This window comes from Limulus polyphemus, unplaced genomic scaffold (assembly GCF_000517525.1).
Source record: "Limulus polyphemus unplaced genomic scaffold, Limulus_polyphemus-2.1.2 Scaffold5227, whole genome shotgun sequence".
NCBI classification, from domain to species: Eukaryota; Metazoa; Arthropoda; class Merostomata; order Xiphosura; family Limulidae; genus Limulus; species Limulus polyphemus.
This window is the reverse complement of record NW_013670837.1, coordinates 15,395-27,738: the sequence shown is the minus strand read 5'-3', so window position 1 is coordinate 27,738 and position 12,344 is coordinate 15,395. Positions and strand designations below refer to the sequence as shown.

Genomic DNA, 12,344 nt, shown 5'->3' with positions numbered 1-12,344 from the left:
CAACATGATCAGGAAATTGTGAAAGTGGGTAAATCACTGTAATTAGAAGAAAAAGCTATACAGTATAATGTTTGAGTGATGCAGTTTGGCTAAAGATTTTCATTTTTGGAGGTTCCTAACCCTACCCCCCCCCCCCCTCTTAATTTTTAGTCCAAAGTTCTGTTCAAAATCAACATAAGTCACTTCAGAGCATCTAATATCCAAAAGCTTTTGAAGCAATCCATAACCTCTGACTTATGGTCTGTATTACTTTTCATCATAAGCATACATGTACATGTTTAATAATGAGTATAGTCCCTTTCATAATAAATTGGACCCATTTTTAACCCACCATATTAAATATGAATGCTATAAGCACAGTGTACATGAAAGAGTGTTTCTGCTCACAAAATTACTAGATATATATATATATATTTATTTACTGTAAAAATTGAACAATTCCAAAATTTGTAAACAGGTATCTGTCTACAGCTTTGTCATAGTCTTACATTGCTACAAGCTAAAGTAAACAAAGCACTTTTATGGAAGAGTTTAGTCACATATAACTTTGAAAAATGAAGTATGAAAATGGTTATTTTTTCAAACAATGCCATGGTACGTAGCTTTATATATAAGTTTGTTTCATGGCCTCCTGACCCTTACAGCCATTCTTACCACTACATTATGTAATTATGGTTCTAATATTGAAATAACATCTTCCTTTTTTCATTTTTTCTATGAACCAAGGTCCATAGACACACTGGTGATATAATAATGGGGGAACTCCAGGATGTTAGATTTGAACTGTGAAATCAACAGAGTTTGTAACGAGTTTATCTTCATTCCCTAAATAAATTTTATGTGAATAATGCATTGAAATTTAAATACGCTTGTACTGTATCACTTGTTTCTTTTACAGATTGTAAAAAAAAATATGCTTATGAGAAAGGAAATGGTGATCCAAGCTTAGGATCAGTTGAACATATTCATGTTTAAATGTTAATGTCAAAATTTACTTCCAGATTCCAAAATAATGTTTCTTATAATTGGAATGAAACTAGCATAACATTTAATACGTTTTAATGGTCAATACTTCAAGCATAACCATACGCATTGTTCATTGATGTTGGATGATATAGTCTTTTGTTTTCTTTGTATATATGATTGCAATCTGTTAATTTCATGAAATATACTGTATTATTACTTCTTCTCACATAATAGCTTCTCTCGTTCAGTGTTGCCCTCTATATGTGGAAATTTTTTCACTTTCCACTAGCCTTGAAACTCCCACCTACCCCACATTCATTATGGTTTTACTGCATCTTCGCATGCGACTAAGAACGTGGCAATCCCTCTGCCAAAACGAGCTCGACACGCACACTCCTGATGCAAGTTACTCCCTCTATACTATTCAGCTTAACCTTCAATTCTTGTCTAGACACAGTCGTGTTCTGGCGTTACAATATTTTGCTGTTCAGGCATTACAATATTTTTGCTTTTTTTCACAAAGTAGTAATTTAACTTAGTTTAGATTGAAAGTAAACTTTTTGTGGAATTACTTCATTTGAACCATGAGTTCTGAATTTTGTGTCACAAATACCACTGTCATTACTACAACTACTGGAAACCCTTTATTTAATGGCATTCTTGGTCTAAAATTAATAACTCGATATTAGGAGCTACTCAGTAACAAATGTTTTTTTTTGTAGAATTTTTTTTCACTGTGAAGTAAAAGTGTAATACCTGCTTAGTAAGCAATTGTTTAACAATTTTTTATTAAACAGTGATGTGTGGTAAATTAGAGGTTGCTTTTTTGTTTTCTCTCTGTTATATTGTTTATTGTTTTCACGTGTTAATATATCTTAAAAATACTGAGATATTTTTGGCTTATATTAGAATTCTGAATCACAAGAACAGAACAAATGTCTTTTCTAGCATTCCAAGCTTATTGGCAGCAGTGATAAGATCACAGAAGTTACAAAAATGTGAAGAAGATGGTGGTGTTAGTAGTCAAATTGATCCATATTTTAGTGTGTTGAAACACAGGCTGAAAGAAACAGCACTGCTAATAGATAAAGGTGAGCCCAACTGTATGATTTTTTGTAAAAATGTTATTTACGGAGTTATGACAACACTAAAAGAACAAACTTCTGTTTATAATCTTTGTTTTTTAAAGCTTCATGTTGCTTTTATAAATTATTGAATGAGTGTTGTTCCTCAAGACATGAGAAGAAAAACTTGGATCAATGGTAATAAACAATTAATTGACACGTCTAAATGAAAACCTTTTGTAGTCATGTGACGTTTAAAGCAAATGCCCTTCTTCAGGCAGTAAAGATTATGTTACAATGGATTTTCTGAGCCTAATTCCCTTGTAAGATAGTCTCTACTGCCTGGTGAAGGCATCTGCTCAAAATGTCACATAAAATAAACTAGAAATTGTTTCCACTTATATGTATCAGTTTATTTTTTATTATCTTTTATAAATATTTATTTTAAATTAGGATATCTGAGATGTATACTTACTTGGTAAGAATTACATGGGAAACTTTCTAGAATGCACAGTTTGCTTACAAGTTGACTGCTTAGTGTGAAACAAGATGCAACTCAATGCTAAGGAAAAGGATTAGTTAACTATTTGTGAGTTTACCTCAAAAAATTGAATATACTCATTCACTAGCCTGGCATGGCCAGGTGGTTAGGGCGTTCAACTCGCAATCTGCGGGTCACGGGTTCGAATCCCCGTAATGCCAAACATGCTCGCCCTTTCAGCCATGGGGGCATTATAATGTGACGGTCAATCCCACTATTCGTTGGTAAAAGAGTAGCCCACGAGTTGGCGGCAGTGGGTGGTGATGACTAGCTGCCTTCCCTCTAGTCTTGCACTGCTAAATTAGGGACGGCTAGCGCAGATAGCCCTCGTGTAGCTTTGCACAAAATTCAAAACAAACGTATTCGCTAGCCATGACCCGCGAAACATTTGCAATAGTTTTCATGCCCTTTGCTTGAATTTTCCTTATTCTATCATTTTCATACATGCTATCTAAGCTATGCTTTCTTGTAGATATTATGTGTTAGATTGGTAAATCCTGGTCTGTTCAGAAACTTTTTATGTGCTCGGACAAATAAACTCATGTAGACGTAACTTTATTCAATACAACTACACATAAAGTATAGTAATGCTATTTATAATAGTGTACAGAGTATAAAACAGTTATGAGCTTTCAGTATATGACACAGTTTTACAAGTTGAAATAAAGAAACTCACAAAAATGAAGAATAAAACCTGTGGTAAAGGGAAAGTAGCTATAAGGTGTTTATAGCAGTCTATGAAATGATTGAAGCTAAATTATTGCAGAGTCAAGTAAATGTAAAGTTGTAATGAAGACAACCGAATATGTAAAAATGTCTGAATGCGTGTTCACAAAGTCATGAGCACATGGTTTTGAATTAACTATGCATGCACATTTTAGCCCTAAACAAGTCAAGAAAGCCCATAGAAATTGTATTTAGTGTAATTTTAATTTTTTTTAGGAAATTACATGTAGGCTAAGTTTCGTTTATGTGAAATACGTTGCAAATAAAAAAAAAACTAAAGTTGAGATTGAAGCCAGTCATCACATGACGACAACAGCATTGTGCCACCATGTACCATACTCGTTGCATTGAAAAGTTTGACTAAGCAAAAAACAAACAGGTAAGGTGGTTCTGAATTGAAAAGTCAATATGCAGTCTGGACTCCCTGGACAAAGGCTTTTCTAACAATGTGAGATTTGTAGCATTTGATTGAAAAAAATTGTGAGAAAAGTTCTGGACAGACAGATGCAAGCGTATTATTGATGTAGATGTTACTAAAAAAAAATATTTTCTTTTCCAACTAGTAAAAAAACCTGGTACTTAACTAAAAGTCATATTTTAGCTGTTGTATATGAAATAAACTTAGTTTAAATTGTTACATATTCAGTCTGTCTTGCTTTTTTGGGGGGTGGGGGTATTATGATCAAAAGCCTGTTGTGTTTATACAGACCTTTGAATCCGTTTTTGTTTCCTGCACTATAAGAGTTGTAGTCAGTCTATTATTAACGTGGACAATAGGTTGTTGCTGACAGGCTTCTTTCCCTTTGATCAATAGGAATGGCAGTAGATTAAACTGCACCTAAATCAATTTTGATATCCACAAAAGTAGAGTATAAAGCTACAAACAGAACTGCTGATGGCTGGTCTAGAACTACTATACTAACACTCCAGGCTTTATAGGATGTGGCTGCCAAACCTCGTTTTTTTGTACTTACACAGAAATGGATCTGGTGGTAGTATAGTTAAATTGTGTTTGACTCATTATCACCGTGTTTGATAGGATGTACAAAGAATATTTTAAAGTGTAACTATATCGAAAAATATGTATGATTTGATTGTTATAGGTTCATTATCACACATTCAATTTACACAAACACAGACAAGCAGTTAGTGTACCAAACTGTAGATCTGTGATTTCATTCTTTGCACTCTACACTTTGGGGCCCATGAGTGCATTGTAAGGGTGACAATCAAATTCCAATATTAGCCCATGAGTTGGTGGTGTTTTCTAGCTGCCTTCTGTCACTTCCAAATTGGCTGTGCTTGAACTTCAGGAAACAAACTTTATCGCACAGTATCAGTACTATTTAAATATATTTTTAGATTAAAGATTGAAAAGCTTTTCTCGTTTGTGTATTTTTTGTAAAATTGCTTTAATGTGTAATATGTGTATATAATGTAGTGTTATTTATCATCAGGGTTTTTCCAGTCAAGAAGAGCAGAGATTGAAGAGAGTGTAAGTAGTTTTGTCCAGAATAGCAGAACTTTGTGTGTGCACCATTCACTGTTGGAGAAGCTGAAAGGTAGAGGAGTGGTAATGACCAGTTTGTTTGGTCAGCTGAGTTTAACACTTCAACAAACTTGTATAAGAAAAATTTTTTACATCTGTTTAACCCATCTCTTAAATGGTTGTGCTTTTCCTGGTGCTAGGAAAACTCAAGTGTTTCCAGTTTCCAATAATAGCATTCCAATTTCAAGCACTGTTAATTGCTCTGTAGTTTTAGATGTTTCAAATGACTCTTCATGTTCAGGTGCTGTTAATAGCCCTGTCTCAGTTTCAGATTCTGTCTGTTGTCCAGTAGTTCCAGATGTTGCCAACTCTGCTATAGCTTCAGAGATCCTCCCATGCTACAAAAGTAGTTTGGCAGTTGGTAAATCAGAATATAGTGGTAACATTGACATACTTTCAGATATCCTACAATGCCATGAAAATAGCTTGCCAACCAGTGAAACAGAAAGTGCTGGTAAGATTTCTATACCTTCAGGCAATCTACATTTGCATGAAAATAGTCTGTCAACTGGTGAAATAGAACATGAGCCTGGTAGCAGGATAAAGCAGAAAAGTATTCCAACACTCTATAACCATGCTTCAAGTAGTAAAAAGCGTGTAGATGATTCATCTAGTCTCTCTGTGAAAGAAATACTAAGTTGCCAAAATGAGGAGGTAAGAAAAGAATTCTATCTAGATTACTTTTTACCAGAAGATGCAGGAACTTGTACAGGATTATTTTCTAACGATCAAGTTGAAGAAGGTTTGAGGAATAATGAAATAAAAGTTAATAAAACTTGTAAAGAGGAGTCTCTATATCCTGTAAATGTAGCATTTTCTGAAGGAATTTTGATACATAAAGAATCAGGAAGTGAAAGAGTCCAGCTGTTGTCCAAATCAGACTCATGTTGTAACGATCAGCATGAAACTTTGCAAAGAATTAATGTAGATACCAATAAAAGAAAATTTGGAAAAGAAGCTGAAATGGTTATTGAGGCTCTCTTTAACACCGAAGGAAGATTTCCTTATCAAAACTGTAAGAGGGATTGTTATGAGGACAGTTGTAATTTCATTTCTAGACTCTTACAATTGAATATGCTAGACTTAGAAAAATTATTGGAAAATTTAAATTTGCCTCAACCTTTCATAAATTTATTAGAACTTGAGTTATTTCGTTTGAAATTTTTCTTGGTGCTTTCAGATGGAAATTTTGGTGATGTGTCCTGTAGCTGCAGTGATGCTGATAGTTCATCGAGTTTAGAATCGGATATTTCAAATAATGAGTATAGTTATAGTGAAGGTCGTAGTGATGATGATGATCAATCATCTTCAAGTAATGAACAGTATTTTGAAACACATTTCTGAGGGACTATAAAAAAAACAACATTACTACGTGTGTGTATATGTATATATAATCTTATTTCACGTTTTGGCTTCCCATATTTTAAAAGCTAATTATTAATTTTTTGCAATGATTTTTACCTGCTGTGTCATACCATACCCAGAATAATAATATTTTATAATTTTATAAAATTTGGGATGAAATTCAAGAATTATTTGAGACTACTATCATATTTACTGTTATACCTTACATTGGAGTGGGCATCTCCTGTATTGGAATCTGTTAGAAATAAAAGTAAGATAATCCTCACCAAAGCTGTTTGAAAGGATGTATGCACATGTGTGCGTGTAACAGATAATCTAAAATATGTAAACCTCTGTTTGCTTTAGTTGGGATTTTTTAGATTAGTGGTTCCCAAACTTTAGACAACATTCTTCTGCATGCATACATATACAGGCCTCTATCATTAAATACTAAAAATTGTAGTGTGCCACAGATTCAAACAAATATTCAAGTAGACAGTAATGTAAAGTTTATCTGAGATAACTATTACTTATCAGTAAAGTTGTGTGTAGCAATATTTATGTATATTTCTTGTGAACCTTTTCATGCCATATTTGGGAACCACTTAGATCATCAGACCCAAAGTAATAATTGCATCTTTAATTTTAAACTTAATTTATGTAAGAATAAAAATTTATTGGAAGTAGAATTTGAAAATCAATTTATCTTTTTGTGTTGCTTTTGGTACATGAGGATTTTTTCAATATTAGACAAAAGAATTCTGATTTTGAAGTCATGTGACAGTGACCATGGTAACAAATGATAACTTGTATACCTACTGCATATTCAAATAGCACATGAAATATGACTAATTTGCATCTCATTTGCATTGTATATCAAGTTAAACATGTAAATCCTAACGTTTTTTTCCCCTGTTAATCTTGACGTGTGTGCAATCTTGCTATAAAATCAGTTTTTTACACTTAAAAAACAAAGATCTGTATAAAAAAATTAATGATGTTGCTAGAGCCTATGATCATTAATTAAGAATGAGAGGCCTATCTAAGAAACATAATGCCATTATGATATTTCATTTTATTATTTTCAATTAATTCAAGATTATTCTGTTTAATCAATTAGTATCAAGACTTGAAAATAATCGAAGTTAGTGTTTCCAATTATTAGTGTTTTTAATTATTTCAACTATTTAAGTAATCCAAATATTGTCTATGATTTCTCATTATTTGTCGTGATTAGTTCAAGGGAAAGCAACTAGGTGGCAGCACCCACCTCTAACTCTTGGGCTACTCTTTTCTTTTCTTTTTTTTTTTACTGACAAATAAGGAATTGGCTGTAGCTTTGCAATATCTCAAACACTGTTCAACTTCAGGTACATACCAGTTAGAACTCGTACACGACATGACAGCTATTACTATTTACATTGGTGCAGCTGTATGCATGTGTTCTGCTTGTACACCTCTCAAAAATGTGAGGATGTGGCCTAGTGGCTGTTGGTGACATAACTAGCTATAGTGATGCCCGTTGTTTGGGTTTGCTTAGTATGTCTTAATTATGGTGTAGTTTAACTCAATATGTTGCTTACTAATTCAGGCTACAAACATCACCGACGTTACTTAGCATAAGACTGCTTTAATAAAAAGTTAAGGTAATTTAATAGATTCATTATTCTATTTTGTTCAAACAGAATGTTGGTTGCTGAGTAACTTACACATTATACTGTGTTTAAAAAAGTTATTAGATACGGACATATCAATGTGTTAAATCTTTGATCGACTAACACGAACGGAACTTTTGTTTAATTAATACTTGCTTTAACTACATTGAGAAGGGAAAATAAAGGTGACTATTGCGAAATGCAGCCGTTTAAACAATGCCTAGTACAGTAAACCTTGTTTCATTTACTCTTCCAACATGTATTATATAATATAAACCAAAAACAGCTTTACTGTAAAAAAAAAAGGTCTGGCTAAAAAAAAAAAAGTTGTTGTTATGCAAACAGCGACCAAACGAATGGATATCATTATTATTGAATACATAGTTTAAAATTGCTTGCTTAAAAAAGTAAACTCTATAGTTGATTTATAATTATTTTATCATGTTTTTCACTTTTATTAACAAGAATGAGTTACTTGTAGTATGGCTGTTTTTTGTATGGTTATATATGTATGTTAGTATTAACAGAAAACCACTTCTAACTTCAAAATGCTGCTCTTTGGAGCCAGTTAATATATAATACATAGCTTGAAAAAGGCAATTTTCATCACCTCTAATGTGTATCTGGTAGAGTTAGAATGATGTTTGATGCACATTGAAATGGACTTCATTCATTAGCACATCTCGAAGTATCTGCTGAGTTAGGAAGATACAGATGTCTGAGGTTTGTGCATCCATTTCAATTTGCATCAAACATCATTCTAACTCTACCAGATGAGAGGTGTTGTTTCTGTTTACCAACCAGAAGTGAAGAGGTGCATTAGGACTTCATTCATTAGCACATCTCGAAGTATCTGCTGAGTTAGGAAGATACAGATGTCTGAGGTTTGTGCATCCTCTTCACTTCTGGTTGGTGAACAGAAACAACACCTCTCCAGGCTGTTTCCTGTGGTCACGAGAGTGCTAGCTGTTCCCGCTTCTAGTTCTCCCATGGAACGAGTGTTCAGCCATGGAGGCATCAGTATGAGCCATCATAGAGCTAAGCTTAGTGACAAAATGTTGTCTCGGCTGGTATTTCTAAAGTGTAACAGTTTGTACAGATAAATTATATATTCTGATTGCCTTCTTCTAATCAGTGACGTGATACCCTTTGATGCAGATATTAAGCACAGGAACACTGCTTGGAGACCTTATAATGAAGCTGGTCCAAAATACAAGACAGTTCATACGTTCTTTACCAACCTGTGTGACTCAATTGGATTTCCATCACCATGGAGTGTTGCGTATGAAGCACTAGTAGTGTACTATCAGTTTGTCTTGGCACGACATCAGATTCAAATGATATCCAGCTCATTTCAATTTACGTATATTAGAAAAGATTCCGTCCAAACAAACTATTGCTAAGCCTGTGTAGAAACAAACTGAGGTACATTATTTTGGCTTCCATAACCAACTAACAAGAAAGCACAGTGCACTTTCTTGCTTATAGAACATTTGGCAAGTCCCCAAACATTTTATTATTATGACTTGATTTGTGAATTGGACAAAATGACTTGTTACCAACTCTGCTCGCTCGTACAAGATTTAATATTGAACTTATATATTATTTATATCTAATACTTTTTAAATGAGGCTGAGAGAAATGGTACTGAAGTGATCTAAGCCTTTTTGTCTCTGGGTTTGATTTATACTTTTGCCTCCTACTACTGGTCACCATTTTACTACGATTAGCCCACTTGGAAGATGTTTGATCAGGTTAAAGTATGCTCATGTGTTGGTGTTTGTTTGGTTGCAACAATCTGGCAAAGATAGGTATTCTATACTAAGCTGTGGCAACTGGATCATCCTGTGCAGTAACAACTGGATGTCCAGTTGACGTATTACAGCCTGGAAATTCACATATTGTACTTCCAGAATTAAAACCAGTATATTTCTCTCTGCTAGCTGAACATGTTAAAGCTAATATCTGTTGTAAAATTGGCAGATACATTTACGCTGCTACATGTTCGCTCACTGTTTTTATGCATATTGCTTTCAAAATCAGGATCAACTGTATAAAGACCTGGACTAGGGTTACTCTCAATGTCCCCACAACGAAGGAGAAACCCAACAGAAAACGGCACTATCAATGAAATACTGTAATATTCCACGGACTTTGTCATGTGGGTGGTATACAGTGATGATCGGCATCTTTCAGCTCGCCATTTCTCATTGAAAATCACGATGTGACAAATACATGTTTTTAACTACTTATATAGCCAACTGTACATATATATATCTTTATTATACAGGTATTTAACACACAACAACTTAATACTACGCTTCAATGGTGAGAAAAGTCAAAACTTGGATAATTCTACCTAAATCCTTCCAGTCCGCCAAAACCAGTTACACTTTTATATTAGTAGGTACATGTGGATAGTAAACACACATTGTGAATAATACTGAAAAATAAACAATTACTATGGTTATATATCTAGTGCGAGTTACAGTGCGAACGAATATGTAGTCTTATGTGTAGGGAAAACAAACTTATTAGTTTGGACCGAGAAGTAATGGCTATCAACAAACAAAACTCGCGTGTTTACACAGGAAACTAGTCTAAATTCCACCCATTGGTACGGGCAATTTAGAATTTTACAAGGTGGTGTGGAACAAGGAAATAATCAAACACCATTACTACCTACACCGATATATGAACCAACAACTTCATCCAGCCAAGCCACAACATCATATATATAACTACGTAGCAGCAGTACACAATCACCACAAATTAACTAGTCGAACAAACACAGCTACAGGAGAAATAGCCCTATTATAGTAACACAATAACAGACTTAAATACAGCATCACCCTACTTTTTGAAATACTTCATACGAATAATTCTCAAAATTATTCATAAGCTCGGTATCCAGAGTATCATACTCAACAAGTTACCAGGCCTTACCACATTACTTAGATTAAAGTATTAATAGGGTATTTACGTGAAATATGCACTAGATAATTTGATCTAGTGAAAAGTGATTTATTATATAACATTCTCGGACATGGCCTTGATAAGGGAAGAAGAAACAGGGTTTTAACAAAGTGTTATAGCCCTGTTTTCGTGAATTTTTCATTAGCATTTTATCTGTATAAAACAGAAACCGTCAAGGAAGGAGGAAGAGGTTTCGCTGCACTTTGCGGCCAAACAACAACGCAACTAAATAGCAGTACATGCAGACGTACACGAGAAATAAAAAGACAAGCTTTTGACAAAAACTACTACTCAGAATTCCACAGAAAAATTGCACGGAGACAAAAGTAATGGCATTGTTTATTCCTGTACAATCTAAAGAACATTTAAAATTTATAAAACTTATTGTTTCAAGCCACTACTACTAGTAGAGTGAAAATGAAGGAAGCAGTCCTGTTTCAATTTCAAAGCAATGGGACAAAGATTGAGATGGTGGGCGAGGTTTGAAAATTAAACACGCGCGACATGAAAACAAATTGGGTGTGGGAAAACGAACAATATAGTTAGATTCGATTAGGCTATATCCGGTAATGGTTCCAAGGATTCATTAGGCTATATCCGGTAATGATTCCAAGGATTCATAGGCTATATCCGGTAATGGTTCCAAGGATTCATTAGGCTATATCCGGTAATGGTTCCACGGATTCATTAGGCTATATCCGGTAATGGTTCCACGGATTCATTAGGCTATATCCGGTAATGGTTCGATTAGGCTATATCCGGTAATGGTTCCAAGGATTCATAGGCTATATCCGGTAATGGTTCCAAGGATTCATTAGGCTATATCCGGTAATGGTTCCAAGGATTCATTAGGCTATATCCGGTAATGGTTCCAAGGGTTCATTTCATTTTTTGTGATAACTACTAATGCTATGACTATATATTTTTCTTTGAATTTCGAAATATGAGTCAAACGAGAAGGGAGAATCTTAAGTCATGAGAATTAAAAGTTTGTCGACAAAATTACGTGTTGTATTGCAATTTTCTAAATACCACATTTCAATAACTATTGGAAATAATATAAATTTAATAGCACTCTGTGTAATGTTTTTTTTTAATATACAAGGGCGAATAGTCAGTTTGCTTTTTTACATAGAACTGTGGTTTTAGTGTATAAAAATAATCATTTACTCAAATTAGTAGGGGTATAATCTAGAGTTAGCAATGATCTTCGAGATGATACTTCCGAAAAATTTGCTCAATAAGTAATGCGTTTTAACCACAGCAAACTTTTTATAAAGAAGGTATTGATTTACATAACACTATCATGCACAAAGTGTGTGTATATATATATACACACTGGGTGGTCACAAGTAAATAGACACTTAATTTTTCGTCATTTAACTGATTTATGCTAACTAATTTGTATTCACAGAGCACTATATAAATGAAAATGGCCCGCACACTAATTATCTTGTGCTACATGCCTAGAACTCAAGGTTCTCTCGAATTGTCAGATTTTGTTAGAGGAAGGATAGTTGGTC

At 33.9% G+C, this 12,344-nt stretch overlaps 1 protein-coding gene across 1 annotated transcript in view; it reads left to right on the top strand.

Annotated features, from left to right (window-relative positions):
- LOC111089097 overlaps positions 1–6,879 on the top strand; it is an 11,166-nt gene extending 4,287 nt beyond the window's left edge. Inside the window, exons 4-5 of the mRNA XM_022400903.1 lie at positions 1,915–2,057; positions 4,755–6,879. Of these exons, the coding sequence (XP_022256611.1) occupies positions 1,915–2,057; positions 4,755–6,190 (1,579 nt within the window). The 3' untranslated portion in view covers positions 6,191–6,879. The remainder of the gene's footprint in view (positions 1–1,914; positions 2,058–4,754) is intronic.
- Positions 6,880–12,344: the final 5,465 nt, after the last annotated feature.